Source organism: Drosophila bipectinata, chromosome XL (genome assembly GCF_030179905.1).
Source record: "Drosophila bipectinata strain 14024-0381.07 chromosome XL, DbipHiC1v2, whole genome shotgun sequence".
NCBI lineage: Eukaryota > Metazoa > Arthropoda > Insecta > Diptera > Drosophilidae > Drosophila > Drosophila bipectinata.
Window position 1 is genome coordinate 13,374,578 of NC_091734.1, and position 14,527 is coordinate 13,389,104.

General features: G+C 41.6%; 1 protein-coding gene across 1 annotated transcript; it reads left to right on the top strand.

The window, feature by feature from the left end:
* The first annotated feature begins 17 nt into the window (after positions 1-17).
* Positions 18-1,556, top strand: tko (technical knockout). Its single transcript, XM_017239509.2, has 2 exons — positions 18-249; positions 1,093-1,556. Exons 1-2 carry the CDS (start codon positions 198-200, stop codon positions 1,461-1,463), a joined length of 423 nt encoding a protein of 140 aa, XP_017094998.1. The 5' UTR covers positions 18-197; the 3' UTR covers positions 1,464-1,556.
* The last annotated feature ends 12,971 nt before the right edge of the window (positions 1,557-14,527 follow it).

Consider the following 14,527-nt stretch of genomic DNA (forward strand, 5'->3'; position numbering starts at 1 on the left):
AGACATTCAGGTGGCAACACTGCTGCCAAACAGCTGTTTCTCACATTGGCTGATTGGAATTAAAGTTTTATTACTTAAATAGTGATTTTAATTAAAAGAAACATAGTAAAGTGAAGTAATTTAGTGATCTGAACTGACTACGAGTATCAGTTATCAGCTGGAGCTTGGAAAACCACCGATCGGAAACAGGAGAAACCATGAACTTTTTGCGGCAAACTTTGGGAATTACGAAACAGTTGACGGCGCAGGGTGAGTTGAAGTTTTGCCCTTTTTAAATTAAACACAAATGCTAGGCTAGTTGTTATTCTAAGAGAGATTGGAGATGAGTTGGCGGATATATCAACCCTTTGTCAGGCCAGCGAGTCTGGGTTCTGCACCCACGCACCCATTCCCGGCAGCGTCGCGTGTCCGTCGCACTTTCCGCTTGAGAATATTTTGATAGTCGCGTTCTCAGGGCCACCTCCAATGGAGGATCCGCTTTTAATTGAAAACCTGTCAAAAATGCATCCAGAAATTGGCAACCGCACAAAAAAAAGGTCACCCGTTGCAGGTCGCAGGTGGTGGGATGATCGTTTCTCGTTTTTGTTTCTCTCTCCGCCGACCCGACCGGCTATTGTTATTTTTTTTCGGCTTTGTTTTTGTTTTTTTTTTTTTGTTGGGTTTTGTGGTTGCATCCAATCCTGCATATGGAAATTATTACCTGAGATCTGTTGGTGGCATTTTTATAATTAAAACGACTGGATGCATTGTCCAGGAAAAGGCTTGACTGGCCCGGGACTGGACATTTGCGCATGCGCGTCATTTTGGCTGTCAATTATTGCTGGATGTTGTGGATTCGCATTCCAACCGATTTTCACAGAGATTAGCCCACAACAATGGCCAGCTATCGGGCGCACACACAGCGGGCATTGTCTCCCTCTGATATCTCTCTCTCGCTGACCCTTTGTGGCCTGACCCATCGGGGTACAGTTGTGTGTGGGTTCGGGGTAAGGGGTTCTAGGTGAAACAGGAGCAGCTGCTTTGGAGACACCAGAGAATACGCTTTAGTACGCCACCTTCTAATTCTGTCGAGCATCCTCTCCGATCTTCCAGCCATCCACAACAGCTATGAGAGCGCCCTGAGAGGCATGGCCTCGCTCCAGCAGATGCATCGCACCGGACCCCACATCAAGAAGCGTCCGCCACGCCAGCCCCTGGACGGCAAACCCTTCGCCAAGGGTGTCGTTTTGAAGACCTTCATCAAGAAGCCCAAGAAACCGAATTCGGCCAACCGCAAGTGCGTTCTCGTCCGCCTCTCCACCGGCAAGGAGATGGTGGCCTACATCCCCGGCATCGGACACAACCTGCAGGAGCACAACATCGTCCTGTGCCGAGTGGGTCGGCTGCAGGACGTGCCCGGCGTCAAGCTGAAGGCCGTTCGCGGTGTCTACGATCTGGCGCACGTCATCAAGAAGAGTCAATAGCTTTACTAGCTTTTAAGCATCATTTTTTTTCCTATTTCGTCCTCCTTTCAATTGAAAAATCACAACTAAAAAGAGATCCTGTTGAGAAAGCCACATATCCTTGCTTGTTATTGTTTATTTTTTATGGAAAATTATGCAGCTCAGCCGGCTTAAGGACAAGTGAACTGGAGGGATTCAGCTCACAGTACCTCGCAGAAGACTCATCCCCCGGATCCTGTGTCCTCGTAATCTTAAGTCAACAGGGCGTCACGTCACTTCCTACCTAGGAAGGGTGCTGCACACAATGGTCTTAACGGCATTTTTACGCTTTAGCAGTTAAATCCTTTTGCCGGAATCTTCTGCAGGACTCGCCTTCTCTACTTTTTTTTTTTACAGAATTGCCAAATTTTCTGCCAAATAATCGTTAGCCGAAGGAGGCGGCCACCGGGCGACGCCCACTCTTCACAGTTTGGATGATGATTGAGAATTTCAGGAGAAGAAAATCCAAGGGGTCCAAGAGGAGCCTTGTAGTAAAGTCCTTGTTTAAAAAATATCGAACATTTTAAAGCAAAATCTTAGTTAATTTAAAGAACTTTTTTGGTGGGAATCAAAAGGACCTCTATAGCTGGACTCTTACAGGAAGAACCGTTAAATCTTAACCGTTATCCTTTGACCTCTAACTGCAAACCAGGAACCAGAAACCGTTAGACAAACATGTCGCAGGATCTCACTGTTTAATGTAAGCCGACAAGGCTGGAAAGTTGTCGCCAGAGGAAGGATTCTGCTCCAGGCCAGACATTGTGTCAACAAAAAAATCCTGCCTAGGATCCTGCCGGCCTGATTGAGCCATTATGACAGGACCTTTGTGCCCAGGACCCAGGATCGCTGGCCGATCGCTTCTTGTTATTATAACTATCTTACTCCTTTTTGCATTTTCTGCTGAGTCAAGTTGTCCAACATTAAGGACGACAGGACTGGCCTTTGTCCTGCAGCGTGCATAATTTTTATCAATAAAAACGTCATTGTCCAGAAGCATACATGAGTCCTGCTCATAATCGTCCTGCTTCCGTTGAATTCTCCTAGTCCGAGTCCCAGTCCGTGTCCGAGTCGTGTCCTTCTTGTGGAATATTAGCCAGCGTCTTTGAGGCTTTGTTTTCCGTATTAACTGTAAAATTTGGCAAATGAAAAATGATTGTCCTTTTTTGTGGCAGATAACTGGACAATCACGGCGGTGTTCACACGTTTGCGGCTTTTTTTGTTTCTTTTTTTTTTTTGGCCAGAATATCATGAATTGGCAAAACACCTGGGAAGAGTTCAAGATGAAAAGTTTTGAATTTCAAACGAATTGGTGAAGGATAATCAAGGATATTGAAGGAAAAGGACCTTTATAAAGTACATTCTCTAAGAGACTATTTTTAATCATTTATTTTTAAAAGGAAGAAACTACTTTCAAGCTTTTTGTAGGGATTAACATTTAAATGTTGATTTTTTGAATCTTTTGGGGTAAAAAATAAAAAGGATATTTTGGAAAATATTTCCTCTATAAGGTAGAGTTTTTAATTAATTATTTTCAACAAGTTTTGTAATAGAAAACTTCTTTTTTTAGTACAAAATCATTCTGGTTTAAAAGATAAACATTTAAATGTGCAAATTTTTGAAACTTTTAAATAAAAAATAAAAAATTTATAGGAGAAAATAAAAGGATCTAGAAAAAAAAACTAAAGTAAAGTATAAAGTACAATTCTTAAGAATTTAAGCTTTTGAAAGGTTCATTCTAGTTGACGGAATATCTCAAAGTATGAATATCAGCATTGAAATCAGCAGAAAAAATACATATTTAATTAGTACCTTTAACTAGTAAATAAACTAAGGAAAATACACAATAATGAAAATAGAATTTTTGAGGCAGGTTTTTACAAAGAAATCTAACAAATTTATTAAATTGTAAAGCATTTCTAATTTTTCAAATAGTTTTAACTAAAATATAAAGAAAAGTCCTTCGTTTATCTACTATTGGGTATCTCTAATATGTGCTTAATGCCCTGTTTAAAATTTAATCAGGAACGGTTAATTATTTTTGAAGAAATCAAGAGTCAACTGATTTTTGAAAACCGGGTTGTGAGAAAAAATGCGTTTTTTGGGAATTTGTTTCGTTGAATTTTTTGAAGAGATATTAGGGATATCTTTTAGGAGATATAAGGAAAAGGATTTAAGTAATCATGTGCAGTTTTTAAAATCGAAGCATGAAGTAGGGCACCAAACAAAATAAGGACCCCTCCTGGTTATCATGATTTAGCTAAACCAGGGGATCTTAAAATTAAAAAATGGAAAACCATCTTAATTGGTATCTCAGTTTGAATGACAAGGTATAGCCTCACACTGAAGTCCTCTATTCCTTTTGACTTTTTCTCAGTAAGTATTTCTTGGATCAATTTAAAATTTAAGGACAACATTTTAAAGATATTAAATAACGTAAGAAAATAAAATATAAAATATTAATTCGCTTATATATAACTGCAAACCCCTTTTTTGTGGCTGATGATTTTTGGTGAGTTTGTCGGCCAAAGGCTTAAACCCTGTCCTGTGGTCAATAACCGGACAGCAGGACCCTCACTCCTTGTTCAATCCAGGCTGTCACTTGCCTATTTAGTCCTAGATGCTGCCTCCGGAAAGGGAAAAGGACGAGGCAGTAACCCAAAGGGTTGCATTTCCATCAAACGAATTGCCAAACATTTTATTTAATCATGGACACGTGTTCCCAACCCCCCACCCGGACTATCCACGCCAGGAATAGAGGTGAGGGTTGGAAGCTGCAACCCCCTTGACGGCCTGGTAGAGTCCTTCCACCCTTGTGCAACCCTTGCGTGATGGATATCTGTCGTAACTCTCGAGGAACTCCCAAAAATGGCGAAATCGAAATCAAAAGTCTTTAATCGATTCGCCATAAAAATGGTCTCCGCTGGGACATGAATTCTCTCCTTTTTCCTTAAAAAAAGGACAAGATCTTAATACCTAATTGGCATTTTGTTGTCCTTGTATGTCCTTTCTGTGGCGAAACAATCCAAATGTCAAGTGTGAGCCAAATAATGATGCATAACCCAGGGCCCGGACCCAAAACAAACCAAAGATGTTGCAACCGAGATTATCCTTTGAAAACATCATAATTTTCTTGTAATCGATTGCCAAAAAAAAAAAAGGAAGAAAAAAAGGCACGCCAAGATATCCTTGACACAAAAAATAAAAAAATAGGAGAGATCAGACGACGGGCGGGCCTAACCACACAAAGGACAAAGGAGTGCCTGGCGCGTCGCCATCTCTCTCTCTCTCTCGGTTGTCCTTGGCCACGTGCAGAGCACACTCCAATCACGATCCCACTGAGATCCAGGTGAGAAGGGCACAAATGTCAATCAGGATACCCCAGGATATATGTATGATCTCCCCCCCCCCATTCCGATCATGATTGTCGGTTTTTATTCATATTTTTTTCATATTTCAACCCCAAAAGGATTGCTGATCGGCGATCGCCAGGATCTGATTCGCCAGCCGTTGCTGTTGACATTTCGCCGAAATGTGTTTGCTCATGTCCTTAATCTCGCCCCTGGTCCCTCGTCCTTGTATCCTTTTTTTGGGGCGTCACGATCGATTGGCAACGATCCTTTATGCTGCTCGCGCCTGCCAAACGCGAGAACAGCACGTGTCCTGGTGTCAGGATCATCATGATCAAGGGGATATCATATCCTTTATATAAATATTTCCAATTTTTTTAACCTAGTTGATCCTAGATCTCCTGCCTAGTTAGTCGAAAGTCACCTGGGATTCTGGGATTTTAATCGGAGGCACTGCTAGCTTTAGTGGGCATGACCAGTGGCTTTCCAGCGGCTTTCTACCTAGACCACTGCCTCCTGGTGATCTAGTGATCTGGTGATCTAGTGACCTGGTGACCTGGTGACCCACTTGCATACCCCTCTGCATGCTCTACTCAAGTGATCTCTCAATTGACCTAACAATTGGGCTAATCTAAGCGATCTGTGCGCCGGGAAATTGGAAAATCTGGGGATCTAGACATCTAATCTCGAGGATTTACGTGCAAACTTTTGCAATCTGTCTTGAAATAGTCTTTGAAGGACCAAGTCTGAGGAATATTTGGCAATATACGAGCAGAGCAGTGCCGAGACTATATAATCTGAACACTGATCCGGGGCTCGCTCCCATCTTGTCCGGCAATGTCCTGCGTTGTCCTTTCTAGATTAAATTAAAGTGTCGCACGGGGCAGGAGCGATGGGCATGGCCGGCTCACCTCTGTTTTGAGCTAAATCCCCTTGGATCCGGCGGCCTAATCCTTTCGCTTTCGCCTGGCCAACATAACCTACTACCTGCCATTGATCCGGCCATAGACCATGTTGCATGCAACCGAGTCGCGCTACACACGAATTAACCTGATTAAAATTGTATTTTTCCCAAATTTATGGGATTAAGTTCCGTTCAAGTTCCTTTAACTCGTTTAAGCTACCGGATTTAGTTCAAGTGCGTTCGCTGGCCTGCTTGTTGGCCTGCCTCGATCCTTTCGCAAGGACCTCCGTGAGCCGATTTTTATTGGGCTGGCTTAATTAGCACAATTGTTTACAAAATTTACCTTTCGTCATGCTGCGCGAAACGAAACGAAACGAAACGAACTCAAAACTCATACTCAAATCTCAAACAGAAACTGCAACGATCAGCAAGGATTTCCTTGCCTTAAGATCCTGTGTGAAATCCATGGCACGCACACGCCCACAGCTCGGCGTGGGCTCACCTCACCGCCACACTCTAGCAACAAATCTCCGGAGCTCGGGCCTCTCGCTATGTGTGAACTGCTCCGATTGCAATTCCATTTAAAAATTAGTCTAATCCTCACCAGAGACACCACTCTTCACCTCACTCAATTAGCTCGGCAATTGCCCAAAGGAATATGGGATCATTCTCTCCGTTTTCCCTCCTCAGGAGCGATATTATGCGAGGAATCTCTATTGAAATCGTTGCAGGATGTTGCAGGATATCTGCCGAGACTGGCTTTCCAAAAAAATAGGTGGCCATCAATGGGGTTTGTTTTTTTGGAGATTCTTTCTAGGGTTTCCATGGCCATAACTTTGAGGATTTTCATTCAATCCTGAAACGGGTTACCTCCAAGGACTCGTGGCTTCATTCTTTATAAATCTACATCAAAATCCTGCAACGACATTTTGGATCCCATTTTTTCAAAATTTTAGAGGGGACTTCTTAAAAAAATGAGGTTTTTATGAAAATCCACTTTTGAGTCCTCCTGAAGGCTCTATCTCAGAGAATATCTATCCGATCCTGAAGCAGGCTACCTCTAAGGATTCGTAGCTCAATTCTCCACCAATCTGCATCCAAATCCTGGTTCGAAATTTTTTATTACATTTTTCGAAATTTTTCTGATGGACCCCCTCAAAAATGGGGTTTTTCCTAAAAATCCACTTTTGACTCCTCTATCTGGGTCAAAAACCATCCGATCCTTGAAAGGAATACCTTAAAAGACTCGAAGCTTCATTCTCCATAAATCTTCATCGAAATCCTGCAACAAAATTTTGGATCATTTTTTTCAAAATTTTCCGATGGACCCCCTTGAAAAAAGAGGAAAACAGTAAAAAGGCAAAAAAAAGGTTTTGATCCCTTTGAAAGGCTATATCTCTAACAATTTTGATCCAATCCTTACTTTAAACGATTTCTGGATCCATTCTCCACGTTTCTACATTAAAATCTGAAAATATAATTTTCGATCCGATTTTTTCGAATTTTTCTGATGGACCCCCTTGAAAAATGAGGAAAACCGTGGGGAGTGGTTTTCGACCCCTTGGGAAGGCCATATCTTGGTCAATTTTGACCCGATCGTGGAGAGGAATACCTCAAACGATTTCTGGAATGACTCTCCTCAACCTTGCATTAAAATCTAGAAATGAAAATTTTGATCCCAATTGTCGAAATTTTTCTGATGGTCCCCCTTGGAAAAATGGGGAAACCCGTGGGAATCAACTTTTCGGCCCTTCAGAAGGCCATATCTGGGCCAATTCCTATCAAATCCTTAAGCGGAATACCCCAAACGATTTCTGGATCTATTTTCCATGATTCTGCATCAAAATCTATAAATAAAATTTTCGATACCATTTTTCGAAATTTTTCTGATAGACCCCCTTAAAAAGTTTAAGGAACCGTGGGGAACGATTTTTACTTTTTGGGAAGGCTACTTGGTCAATTCTTATCCGATTCTTGCGCGGAATACCTCAAACGATTTGTAGATTTATTCCCCATAATTCTGGATTAAAATCTAGAAATAAAATTTTCGATAGCATTTTTTCAAAATTTTCTGAGGGACCTCTTGGAAAAGGCGATCTACCCTTGGAAAATGCAAAATAGCATATTCGACTCCTTCCGAAGGCTATATATCGGTCAATATTTATCCGATTTTCAAAAGGAAACCCTCTCAAGACTCGTAGCTCAATTCTTCATAAATCTACATCAAAATCTCCAAATATAATTTTGGAAACCATTTTTTCCTTGATAACCCCTTGATAAATGGGTAAAATTGTGAAATCGATTTTTTACCCCTTGGGAAGTCCAAAACGTGGTCAATTTTTATCCGAACCTTAAGCGGTTTACCTCAAACGAGTTCTTGATCAATTATCCACAAATCTGCTTTAAAATATCACACACAAATTTTTGATCCCATTTTTCAAAATTTTTCTGGGGGACCCTCTTCGAAAAATGGGGTTTTTCTGAAAAGTCACTTTTGAGTTCTTCTCAAGCCTATATCTTGAAGAATACCTATCAGATTGTTGAGTGGGATATCTTTAAAGTCTCGCAGCTTCATTCTCCATAAATCTACATCAAAATTATGCAACGAAATTTTTGGTCCCATTTTTTTCAAAATTTTCTGATGGACCCCCTTGAAAAAAGGGGAAAATAATGGGTAGTGATTTTTGACCCTTGGGAAGCCTATATCTTGGGCAATATTGATCCAATCCTTGAGCGGAATATATCAAACGGTTTCTGGATTGATTTTCCATGATCCTGCATTAAAACCTAAAAGGAAAAATTTAGATCCAATTTTTCTAGGGGACCCCCTATAAAAGTTGGAAAAATCGTGGGGATCGACTTCTGAGCCCTTGGGAAGGCTATATCTTTGTCAATTCTTATCCGATTCTTGCGCGGTATATCTCAAAAGATTTCTGAATATATTCTCCTTAATTCTCCATTAAAATCTAAAAAGAAAATTTTTGATTCCATTTTTCCGATTTTTTCTGATGAATCCCCTTTGAAAAATGGGGGTTTTCCAAAAATCCACTTTTGACTCCTTTTGAATGGTCTATCTAGGTCAATACCTATTCGATCCGTTTATGAGATACCTCTACAGACTCGCACCTCAATTCTTCACAAATCTACATTAGAATTCTGTTACACTATTTTTGATCTAATTTTTTCAAAAATATTCCGAGAGCCCCTTTCTGTCCCCCAGCCACATCAACTACAATTTGCATCCGATTCTTGAGGGGAATAGCCCAACCAAATCGGGGACAGACCTTCCATGAGTCTACATTTTTTATTGCCAACCAAATGGGTATTTATTTGAAGTAATTTCGACTTCCGCCGGGCAGCTGGAAAGGCTTAAGAGGCTCGCCTGTGAATCTCCGGTCTCCTGGCAGGCTATTGGCGCCTGGCGAGGATCCTCTAGTGGCTTGAGGACACTGCCATGTAGATTCCCGGGAAGAGGACGGCACAAATTTGGCGCTTGAACAAATACAAACAAATACAATATTTATTTGTGAAAACAAACCCCAGACGAGCCCTAGACGAGTCTGGGTCCAAAGGCCTGTCGGTCGTAGAATAACAATCTAGCCTCGACCAGAAACACGTGCCCACTTATTATATTTTCTTTAGATACTGGACAGGACATGGACATGGACAGGGATAGGGACCTTCATCCAATCCGTTCCATTGAGGCCATGGTGGAATAACAAAAACGCAAGTCAAGGCAAGATTTTGTTTCCGAAATCACCATTCCCCGACATAAAGTTGCAATATGTTGGGCATTCATTCCCATTCTAGATCCATAGACGAACTTAACTATTTTCTGATCCATTCAGTAAGGCGCACGCGTTCGGCGACGCCCCCTTGAGATTAATAAGGATGTTCGGCGGTTTTGTTTGTGTTTCTCGCAGAGCAACCCAACGTATGTATATGCGAATTCCGAATCCTTTCAATCGGTAGGGACACGGGGCATGAGCTGGCCACATGTGTTGCGTTTTCCAGCTGCTGACCACACTACTGGACACTGAAGAGTCCTCTCCCTCTGCCAGAGTCTCATTAGACAGCCCTTCCACTTAACCATGAGTTGGCATTTATTTTTCTGGTAATTGTTGATGAATTAACTGAGAAATGTCCTTTTTGGCTCGTGTGGTATAGGATCTTAAATGTTGGAGCACTACAAGAACTTGGTAATAGTTAGCCACACTCCAGTTAGGAAAGAAAAAGGATCAGATGAGAAAGCCCGGCAGGATACTGCGTACTTTCCTCGAAATCCGCTGCGCCCAACAATTAGTGAAGGAAAGTCGTGTGGCTCGTGCACCGAAACAATTCCACAGTGAGAGGTCCTGGCCAGTCCAGTCCTGGCTATGTCCTACTAATTATGCATTGAAAAATTGAGAGCCTCGAATTACACGCCGGACAAAAACGCAACATGAGCTGGGCCATGCAGCTAGGAGACTAATGGAGAAATGGTAATCCAAAAATCCAAAAAATCGAAAAATGCAAATGAAACTGCCACTCGGAGTCAATTAATCATGTGGCAAATTGTGGATGCAGAGCCAGGACTCTAACCGGAAGACTGAAGATCATTAGGTCTTGGAGTTGAGATGCCATGGCATATGTGAGTATTTCATCCATTAATGGAGGTCAAAAATGGAGGGATGGAGGATGGAGGAGGAGGCATTAGCATTCCCAGGGACCGACCAGATCAAAACTCTTTCCAGATCACGCTCCAGTGATCTCTATTTGGCAAACAGCCTTCCGATAATGACAAAAGGATACAATCAAAGGCTAGGACCAAGACAGGAAGTGACCTGACCCCGGCCGCATTCATTCTTCGGGGAGACTCTGATTCCGCATCGCTTCCACTTGTCTGGCCGCAGATCTGAGGTCTGATCTGATCGGCCCTCAATGGACCGATAATCTTATAATATTACTGCCATCCTTTTTCAGTTCTCCAGTTTCTCTTGACAAAATATTTTCGGTATCAATGACAGAAAGGTTTCTCCTTCTGGTCTTCTGGTCTTTAAGTCCTGCTCTGTAAATTAAAGACGATGCCCAGACGAGGGGCAGGGGACTAGAGAATGACTAGAAACTCCATTTCCACCCTGCTGTTTTGCGGGGTTGGGATGGGGTTGGAGGCTGCAATTGTAGGAAATTGCCAAAAGTGACCACAGCGTTTGACCCACAAAGTCCCACAATCTCAACCTCATCCTCATCCTCAGCCTCAACCATTTGTAATCAACCGTCAACCCACCGCCATCCGGCTTTGTTATCATTAAGCAACCGTCGAGGGAAACTCCATATCCGCATCCGCATAGGCATCTATATCCGCATATCCGCATGTGAACCCTTTTATTTTTCCTATAATGAAAGTCCCCCCCCACCCCACCCGTCCTTTTATTTATTTATTAAATGCAAGAAGAGACAGCGGCCAGAGTGGACAATGGACTGGGTCATCTGGACGGGCCAACAGCTGTCACATTTTCCTTCATTCTAAGCCCAACTCTGTCCTCCGTCCTCCGTCCCCGCCCCTGCTCCCCTGCGTGTCAACCCTTCAACTCCAATCTCTATACTATACTATACTATACTATATTTTATTTTATATATATATTTTCATCTTCTATCTGCCGGCTTTAATGAAGTAAGTCCCCCGGCCCCTGTCGTGAAAACCCCGGTTTCCCTTCACAAAATGAAGTCACCAGACGGTGGTGGTTTCCCAAAACTCTGATTGGTTGTGGCATGGGTAGGTGGAAGGGGCACCCAGGCCAGCATCTCACTTCAATTGATTGCGAGTCTTTGGAGTTTCGTATAGTTGGCCCAGAAATGGTTATAGGGCCACGATTAGACGAGTGGTAGACGCACCAAAATGGCGCAATCTGCGGCAATGGAGGTCGAGTCGTAATATGGCGAAGGATTTTCTGGTTTTCTTGAGGTTTTTTATTGGATTTTGGGGTTTAAAAAGTTGGTGGTGAGGATATCATAGTTAGGAGGCTATAATTATATAAATTTAAACAATAGTAGAGTAATAATACTTATAATAATAATAGATACTGGGGGTTATCTTAGTTGGAGTTAGAACCTTGGAGGTTCGTTAGGGTTAAAGTTCATAGTCTAAGCCTCATAGTTAGGGGCTTAGATTTATAAAGAGTTTACAGAGTATAAAGAGATCTAATAACAATAATAATAATAGTACTCTGAAGCTATCATAGTTAAATGCTCATACTTGGGATAGTGTTAAAGTATTAATAATAATAATAATAATAGAAACTTGTGGGTTTCGAGTTAAAAAAGTTAGAGACAAGTTACTTGGAGTTAGAGTTCTGTAGAGGTAATATTTTAATGATATTTGTAGGTATGTAGGTATCATAATATTCACAACAGTAGTAGTACCTTCTAAGTAGAAGCTATCATAGTTAGAGGTTTATAACTATAAAGATTGAGATATTGAGAACTAATAACAATAGAACCTTGTAGTTATCATAGTTAGGGGGTTTATTATAGTGTTCATAGAGAGATCATAGAGATAGAGAATAATGATAGATAGATTTTTGATAACTATCGTAATGATATAAACTGGGAGATATCATGCTGAGAAATATAACTTGGAACATATCATAGTTCTTAGAGGCTCATACTTATAGAGATCTAGTTATAATATCAGAAGTTAAAGGTTTGTAAAAGTTACATTATATTAATATATGTAGGTAGGAGGAATTAGGTAGTAGCTATATCAGTAGCTATACATTTATAATAGTCGAGATTTAACAATCTACAGGTATAAATAACAATCATTATAATTAAAATGATAAAACCTTGGAACTATCATAGTTAGTGCTAGTTATTCTTAGGAGCTATCATGGTTAGAGGCTTAAGATCATAGTGGAAGAAATATTATAAAAATAATGATAGAACCTTAAAGCGAACCTAGTTAGAGGGTTATAAGTACAGTGATAGAGTTATAGTAGTTATAGTTCTTATAGTTCGAGTTCATTGGAAATAATCATAGATAGAGATAGAAACTAAGGACTTATCATAGTTAGAGCTTCGTATACCTTATGCTAGAAAACTAGAAGACTGGCTAAGTTATCCCACAATTACCACTTCAAACCCCTTTTTGAATGTCAAACATTTTTAAGACCTGGCTTAAAACACACACCATCGTTGTATTTTAAAACCTTAAATATTTATGACCAACTGACGCAACGACCTTGGCTCAGTGGAAATCCGCCCGGGGGGGTGCTTAACTCCGGCAGTCATCAGAATCCAATTCCAATCCCTCCGGCTTACCGGAGTGGAGATCTATCGCCAGATCGCCCGGGGATCTGGACACTTGTGCGGGTAATCCCCTCGGCCGGAGTACGCAATATTATGCGAGATTAACTTGAGGCAGCCAGATAGTCAGGATTGTTGGTCGGGATCCTGGCAGCGAGTACCTGTCACCTGTTATCCAGAGCTTCGCCAAATATTTGTGTTTTCCTTCCAGGAAGACTAGCCAGGACTGGCTAGGACTGGCCAGGACTTGTAAGACTGCCAAATAGAAAAAATATAAACGATGAAAATTATGAAATGATATGCTAAACCATAATTTTTGTTAGAATTCCAGGACAATGGTGTTCAGGACACATTCAGCCACCTTCGAAACTCGGCTCACAAAAGGCTTAAACCGCTTAAGGACCGTTTAATCTCTTTGGCCTCAAGGACCCATGGCTAGAGTTTTTAGTTTCATGTGAAAAAAAAAACTCGAGAAACTGCAGAAATTGGCAAGCCAAAAGGCAAAAATCTTGGCTCTTGAGAAAGGGGAGTGGCGAGTGGATCAGGATCTGAATGGGAATGGGAATGGGAATCAGAATCCGGATACGGAACTCGGATACAATGGGCGTAGCCAGGACGAAGATTTTTCAGTTGGATGGAATGCTCATATTACGAGTGGCCAGGAGTCAGGAGGTCCTGGCTCCCAGGAAAGAGTTGGGCTTAGCACCTTTTTTTTTTCGGTTCCGGATTTCAATCTGCCTATTGATAGTATCTGCCAGATACCCAGATACCAGATATAGTGATGGTGCGAACTGACAATTGTCACAATTATTAGGACCAGAACGAGAACGAGAACGAGGACCATTTTGACAGCAATTGTTGTTGGCCAACAAAACAATGGGAATGGGTAACGGATAACGGATAACTGGTAATGGGTAACGGGTAACGGGAGTGTTTAGGGCCAGGGGCCATTCTAACGGGGTTTTGTAGGCGGCTTTGCCCCGAAATCGAACAATCGAAACAATGAATCGAACAAAAAGGACATTTCCCATTTCCCAGCAAAAGGTGTGAACATTTTTGAAGAGCCAACCGCTTGATGGATCGAGTGCGATCCTCCACGAAAATCGGATCCTCCTTTCGCATTCGCATTCAAAAACGGTAGCTCATAACTCTTTTTATGTGGGTTCTGTTGATTAACTTCACGCCTCGGAACTCCAGTTCTCTCTAACGGATCTCCCCGGAAAATCCACGCTGACAATGCCACAGATATATGCCAGCTAATCAACATTAAAATGCATAAAATTAAGTGAGCAATGAAAGGGGGATTATTAAAAATGTGAGGGTTCTTCTGGTTCCTAGCGTAGAGTTATTAGAATTGTCTCGGACATAACTGTACTCTATGGTGGTTCACAAAGAATCTATAATATGTGACAGCTATATGCCACACAAGAGATCGGTGATGGGTGATCGGTGATCGGTGATCTGTGGGAACAATGGCCTAAACGTTGACAGTTCATCATCACGAATGATGC